General features: G+C 42.1%; 1 protein-coding gene across 7 annotated transcripts in view; it reads right to left on the bottom strand.

Annotated features, from left to right (window-relative positions):
* LOC135089709 (uncharacterized) overlaps nt 1-7500 on the bottom strand; it is a 219527-nt gene that overhangs the window by 55532 nt on the left and 156495 nt on the right. For 3 of the 7 annotated variants that reach the window (XM_063985657.1, XM_063985700.1, XM_063985663.1), the window contains one exon: nt 4821-5416. The exons of the other annotated variants lie outside the window; for them this stretch is intronic. In XM_063985657.1, the coding sequence (XP_063841727.1) occupies nt 5296-5416 (121 nt within the window). In that variant the 3' untranslated portion in view covers nt 4821-5295. Of the gene's footprint in view, nt 1-4820; nt 5417-7500 lie in introns of those variants that run through there. 7 annotated transcript variants of the gene reach the window in all.

Here is a 7500-nt window from a genome sequence, read left to right as displayed (position 1 = left end):
ACACACACACACACACACACACACACACACACACACACACAGGTCCCTCAGATTGAGCAGCCACACCTGAGAGGATAACAGGACACAGTGCCTTAATTGACATGATATTTATTAAAGAAACAAGTCTGCGTTTTGACGACTGAAAAATGTATAGGTATAGTTACACATAAAATAAAGATGGAATTCTATCTTTATAATCTTCTATTCGCACAGAAAGATAACAAATTTTAATGACAGGCCATATAACTATATACTTTTGTGACAAGAGTGTATGGGGGAAACACCTTTATACATAGTTATGAATACAACTTTTTACATCGTCTAGACAGGATTAGACATTAAGTAAGGGTAAAGATAGACAACTACAATACAAAGACGAAGAAATAAGCTTAATGAACCGAACCTTCCCTTAGAAATGACCACCACCATTGCCAATATTTCACCCGCATTTTCCTCACTGCTCCTCTTCTATAATTTTTGTATCCATTTTTCATTTTCCCATTTCTTCACTACCATTAAATTTTCACGCTTCCACTTCACTATCATAACTGCAACTTTCTCTCTCGCCTCACCTCTCACCCTCCCCTCTCCCTCCCCCGGAGTGCCCCTCCCTGTACACGCCCGGAGCCACTGATTGCGTCACTCAGCTGACTGGTGCTCGCTCAGGTGATCTTGCTCCGGGTTTCTTCCGCTGCACCATAACCTATGCGTGGGTTAGTCAATTTGTCTCGCTCCTCATCTCTCTCTCTCTCTCTCTCTCTCTCTCTCTCTCTCTCTCTCTCTCTCTCTCTCTCTCTCTCTTCGATCAAGAAGCAGCTGTGATATGATTAGTTTACTTAAGCCAAAGCCGAGGCATCAAAGACCCGAACACGCCACAAATACCCACCAGTGGATAAAGTCGGGAACTGAGACGGGACTCGGTGTTCCATATTATATCAGTGCTACACTCCTCAAAAACTCACTAAAGAAAAAGAAAAAGAAATAAAATTGTGTGTATATACTAGTATCACATATAATACCAAAGGTAGGTAGCTGATCTTACGGTGCTGGCGACATGCTGCTTCCAGGTCAGCTGGTCGTGTGTATGAGTGTGTGTGTGTGTGTGTGTGTGTGTGTGTGTGTGTGTGTGTGTGTGTGTGTGTGTGTGTGTGTGTGTGTGTGTGTGTGTGTGTGTGTGTGTGTGTGTGTGTGTACGCGTTTGATAATTTGTATGACCTTTCAGAAGTTCTTAAATTCTTCATCTGTGTGATACTGTTTCCCCTTTAAGACATTTTTGTAGTAAATAAACTGCTATCTCGTGATAAAACATTGTCAAACATTCCAGGAACAATTTTTTTCTTCGTGGCAGTGTCTGGTACGAGGTATGTCACGATATACGAGTATACAATTTCTGGTCCTGATTAAAAGTATATTTTTGTCTCCGATTGACACTCGAGGTGCTTATTTTTCTAAGCAACATTTTTATTACCAAGTGAAAAGGACGACGCGGAGTGAGCAGGAAGGTTTCTTTGTTCCCGTGACGACAGGCGCTCTGACCATGTTGGACTGTGCGGCTGGCAATGTACACACACACACACACACACACACACACATATATCCTCTCTCTCTCTCTCTCTCTCTTTCTCTCTCTCTCTCTCTCTCTCTCTCTCTCTCTCTCTCTCTCTCTCTTTCTGGCAGTCTCCCGGACAGCCTTCATTATCAAGACGCCCGACGCTCGGCCTCAAGGGATCATCTTTTCTTAATACACCGCCTGGCTCAGGCGGGCTTTGCCTGTACCCGATAGCTCCCTCCATTAAGAAAGGAAAACTTAATAAGGATTGTCTTACATTTCCTAATAAGTGTTAATTTCGAGGAAACAGACACAAATAAACAAACGCAAGTATACAGATGTGTACACAAACACATAAACAAACGCAAGTATACAGATGTGTACACAAACACATAAACAAACGCAAATATACAGATATGTACACAAACACATAAACAAACACAAATATACAGATATGTACACAAACACATAAACAAACGCAAATATACAGATGTGTACACAAACATAAACAAACGCAAATATACAGATATGTACACAAACAGACAACCAGCCAAGGCCGCCAGTTAAACGCAAAGACGCGCAGGAATCATTATGAAGGAAAGGAAGGTGAACGCACTGATATGTGAGGGTGCATTTTGCTCAACTAGCCAGCCAGCCAACCAGCCAGTCTAAGAGGTGGGTGAGCAGGGAGAATAGAATGTGGGATTGTATGGGAGAGAAAGGGGAGAATGGGCGGGGTTAAAGAATCGTGAGAAACATCGAGGAACAGTGGAGGGAGAAGGAAAGTAAGGCAGTGAGAGAAAATAGGAGATGGAAGTTAGTCTCCTCTCTCTCTCTCTCTCTCTCTCTCTCTCTCTGAACCCGAATGTTTAATGAAGCTTCTGTGTCCCAAATGGTTTAGGAGACCAAATGATCCAAGTGTTAAGTGATTTGAAGCTCAAATGTCCCCACGCCCAAATGGTCTGAGACTCACTTGGTCCGAAGACTAAATGACCTCGCTACCATTGGCCCCAGGACCACATTACCTGCTTCCTTTATTCTCTATCACACACACACACACACACACACACACACACACTGATGATGATAATAATCAATTTATCGTTAATCACAATTAAATCATTCAGCGTAATCAGTTTACTTTTGATATGGCGACGGGAAAGGAATTATTTTCCAATCGGTGACATTTGATGGGAATCGTCTCACCTGCTCACACAAATACCCAATGAGATGCAATTCAATATTCCGCTCTGGCTGTTAATATAAACGGTTTTAGATGGAAACGTTTAATTTCAGCTATAATGAAAAGAAAATACATTATTGTTTTTAATTCTATATTTTCCATTTCACGCATTTATGTAGCACATTTCATTATGTGAACATTTCAAACGTCACTTTACAGACAACAGACAATGTATGTTGTTTGGAGCAATAGATACTTCCTACGCCATCTACAATATTGGAACGACATCCAAAAACTCTATAATTTGAGCACCGTTACTTTAAAACAGAAAAACAACAAGGTCAGTTGTTGAGATTTCTCCTATAAAATGTCACAGACACAAGGAATTCCAAACAGCTTCACTAATTGAACATAAAAAGCTGATGCTGATGGAGAGGGTGGAGACGGTTCATGGGATCAGTGCTCTCTCTCTCTCTCTCTCTCTCTCTCTCTCTCTCTCTCTCTCTCTCTCTCTCTCTCTCTCTCTCTCTCTCTCTACGTATCGTTAGAACTTATTGGTACTCTCTCTCTCTCTCTCTCTCTCTCTCTCTCTCTCTCTCTCTCTCTCTCTCTCTCTCTCTCTCTCTCTCTCTCTCTCTCTCTCTCTCTCTCTCTCTCTCTCTCCTATCTATCTACGTATCGTTAGAACTTATTGGTACTATATTCAAATAAATTCTAGTCATTACAAGATATACACATTAAAAATCTTGCGAGTTGAGATCTGGCTTAGTTAACACACCCATTAATAACATCATGGCACGGGTAGTTTAGACCTAACACGCTTTCTCACTGCGGCACAGAATGACGCCCGTTTGGGTGCGCCATTGCTTGGGGGAGCCTGTGGTGTAGAGGTTTAATGAAAAATGGGCAGAGTTTACGAATAAGGTCAAGATATTAAGGGGATCGGAAGATTTATTTCTAAGTGTGTGGTCAATATCATGCAGGTTGTTGATGTGAGAGTTACCATTAAAAGGAGGCAATGAGTTTATAAAGGGGTCATACACCCCACTGTGCATCGACCACTAAATACTGAGTCACACGATCCACTTTAAAAATAAATAAGATAAAAAAAAGTACCGCAAAAGAGACGTAGCAGAAAATTAAAAGACAGCAGTGAGCGAAAGAATATGATAAAACTATATGATAATAGTTATGATAAAATTCCATGAATGAAACCTAACGTCCAGACAGAGTGAGAATGAAAATGACGGTGAAACATGTTGAATGAATCGTGTCAAGTGGAATTAAGTGAAGTGTTTGAGTTGGGCACATATTGGACACAAGTTCGTGTGGAGTGCATCTTTGCCAATCCGCCAAGCCGTTTAAAATTACCTCCACGGCGTCGTTCCTCCTTTATTACCAGCACGAGAGAAGCGAGGCGAACAACGACACAAGTCAGAACTAGGGAAGGAAACAGCCAATTCCTCGGAAATAACATATATTTTCGACCAATAGGAAGACAGGAAAATAAGATTATATAGAGAAAATAAGATAAGGGTAAGAAACGATATGTCAGGTAAACACAATATTGAACAATGTGATGGGACCCACGTGCCTGGCGGGGAAATGTAGAGACTTGGGGGCGAGTATGTATGGCAAGACTACACTGAGCGTTGATCCAGCCTACATATATCTAAGAGGGAAAAAATGTCCACGGTAGAATTACATGGGAAGGACGGTATTACCAGACGTTGCGTGCAAATGATGGTGATGGAACACTGTTATGCTGTTTTTTTGTTCCCGAATTAATGTAGCACTTGTGTGTGTGTGTGTGTGTGTGATGGGGTGGGATCCGAGCTGTGTGCGGAGAGTAATGTGATATGAGGTAGTTTTTGCTAAATGCTGGAATGAAAGATAGGAACCACGACGAAACAGTTATTGACAACATTCACGAAGGGGTCACGAAAGGCAGAAAGAGCGTGATGAAAATAGTGACGGATGAAAACACGTATAACTGAAGGAAAGTCACTTATGGTATATTTGTGTAAAACTTAAAACTTAATACAAAACAACGGTTACAATAGAAATGCTCTCTTAAAGCTTGGAATATTAATATTATCAGTATTGTATAGCATGTTTTAATGTAATAGTAACATTATTACACCACAAAAAAAGAAACCTACACATAAGAACAAAGAAATTTTACATCAAGTTGAAGAAATTCATCATGAAGAAATTATTTAGGACGAAATTTTCAATTCTGATGAAAGATCTTGGGAATGGAATTTACTTGGAATTTTTACAGAAGCAAAATAACCTGGCTTTCCTGGCGCAGCATTGCTTGCGTGCCAGCAATATCAGTGCAGGCAATGTCTGTATTCCACGTTGTACTGATCTATATTATACTGAGTGCAGTTAGATGGGCGTCTTTCACTGTCCTAACATTAATTCAAATATAAAGAAAATAATTCATTCAAATGTTTCGTGGATTATAAAGCATCTGTTAAATTCTAATATTGACCGGTGAACGTGACGAAAAAAAATATCATCATAGCGAAAGGATGTGATTAGAAAAATTAATCTTCTAAAGTATGTTCACGGCTACTACAACTTCGCTGGCCGCCGTAGAGAGATTAACACCGCGACACTGAAGTGTTCCTGACAGTGGCACCCAGCACTCCATCGCGGTCTCAGCCAAACGCCCTCTGTAAACGAGCGTTGCGTGTTTATGGGCATGTTCAGGGGGTTTGTATATGCAAGACAGACTCGCCACTATGAATAACAGTTATGGTGCCTTAATGTTACAGTTATCCCTAGTTTTTATGACAGAACAGATCATTATCATAACAATTCATCGTCGACGAGCGTAGGTAAGAAATCTCAGATGTTATTATAGTAGCAGTCTCTCTCTCTCTCTCTCTCTCTCTCTCTCTCTCTCTCTCTCTCTCTCTCTCTCTCTCTCTCTCTCTCTCTTCCCAATCATAATTTAACTTTTACTTTGTTAGTACTTTACAAAAAAAGTGATCTCTACTTAGAACAACACACACAAAACACACACACACACACACACACACACACACACACACAAACACACACACACACACACACACACACACACACACACACACACACACACACACTTGATCACAGGGTCGGAAGAAGAAGATTTAGCGCGCTGCCTTACGAGTCGTAGTAGTGGAGAGCGCCGCCCACCATGATGAATAGCCTCAGTATCTTCCGGGCCACGCCGAGCACACTGGGGAACACTGGGGGTGATTTATGTGCGACTCTACTAACTGCCTGCCTGCCTATGTGTGTGTGTGTGTGTGTGTGTGTGTGTGTGTGTGTGTGTGTGTGTGTGTGTGTGTCCCAACCAAAAAAGAAGTGACGAAGCTCTACCAATGCACCACCGAGGCTCCGGGAGTTTAGTGTCACCAATTTAAATCACAATAAAGCCACGAGTAAATTTTCAGCAACTCGGGTTCATTGAATATAAAGACCTGCGCCTTTGAAAACTAAGCTAATTTACAGCATGCTTTGTGTGTGTGTGTGTGTGTGTGTGTGTGTGTGTGTGTGTGTGTGTGTGTGTGTGTGTGTGTGTGTGTGTGTGTGTGTGTGTGTGTGTGTGTGTGTGTGTGTGTGTGTGTGTGTGTGTATCGAGGTAACACGCATAAAAATGTATATTACTATATGTAAAACGTAATGGGTCTTGCAATGAAGAGATGATGGTCTGAGTCAAACCTTTCATCTCTCGCCACGCCATGATCCCCAAGCCCTGGGTGCTGCGGCGGCGGCGGCTCTTTCTGCCTTTGGGGACGGCGAGACATGATACAACCTCAATCATCCTTCACCAAATCCCGATGGAATACACTGTCGCAGATTACTTGGGGATGTCGTCGTGTGTGGTGTTCCTGTGGGGCAAGACTATTTGGGTCTCCTGAGAGGAGCTGCGGAAGGGGGAGAATCTTCTGAAGGAGGAGAAGTAACTGGGTCTTATAGAAGGCCATTAGGGAGTGAGCTTCATCAGGTCTCGGGTTGCATCTGAGGGCACCGAGGGAGAGTAAAAGTTTAGGGTCCTCGGATAACGTGGCACAACCCGGTGAAGGAGTTAGGATGGATATATCCCACAAGGGCGCGAAGGGTTAGTGAGAAGGTTCCTCGGGGTTGGAGAGAGGGAGAAAGAAGTCTCATCAAGTAAAGGTTGGGAGAAGGAAACTGGGGGCAGTGTGAAACGTGAGGCAGGACAGAGGGGCGTAGAGTGAGGGACAGATGTGGAGAGAAGGAAGAAGGGTGTACAGGCAAGACTGGAGAAGCGAAATCTGAACGACGAACGAACGAATGACGAAAGAACGGGAAATAGGCAACAAGGCTTGCCGCAATCACCTCCGCAATAACAAAAACATCAATGAATAGAACAGATATAACAATAAAAACACTATTTCAAAGAATCTCCTTAGAAAGACTGCAAAGTGCAGTCGATAATGAACATGATTGTTCGAACATCTCGATAGATCGTTAGTCATCATCATCATCATCATCTTTATTACTACTGTTACGATTTCTATTGCTTTTAACAACGTTATATTTCGTCTTCCTGTCTCACCTTCCAATACATCACTTCATTTCATTTGGCAAAATTTATAAGTCCTGGCTTCTGTGATGTCAAGGACTGCAAATATAGAAAAAATATGCAAGCCTTCGTCTAACATCACGTGCGCACTTTTACCATCACAGTTTTAATGCTTTTAACTTCCTCCACGCATTGAGATTACACTTGCCACCATACAGT

This window comes from Scylla paramamosain, chromosome 3, assembly GCF_035594125.1.
Source record: "Scylla paramamosain isolate STU-SP2022 chromosome 3, ASM3559412v1, whole genome shotgun sequence".
NCBI classification, from domain to species: Eukaryota; Metazoa; Arthropoda; class Malacostraca; order Decapoda; family Portunidae; genus Scylla; species Scylla paramamosain.
This window is presented reverse-complemented; position numbering and strand designations above follow the sequence as displayed.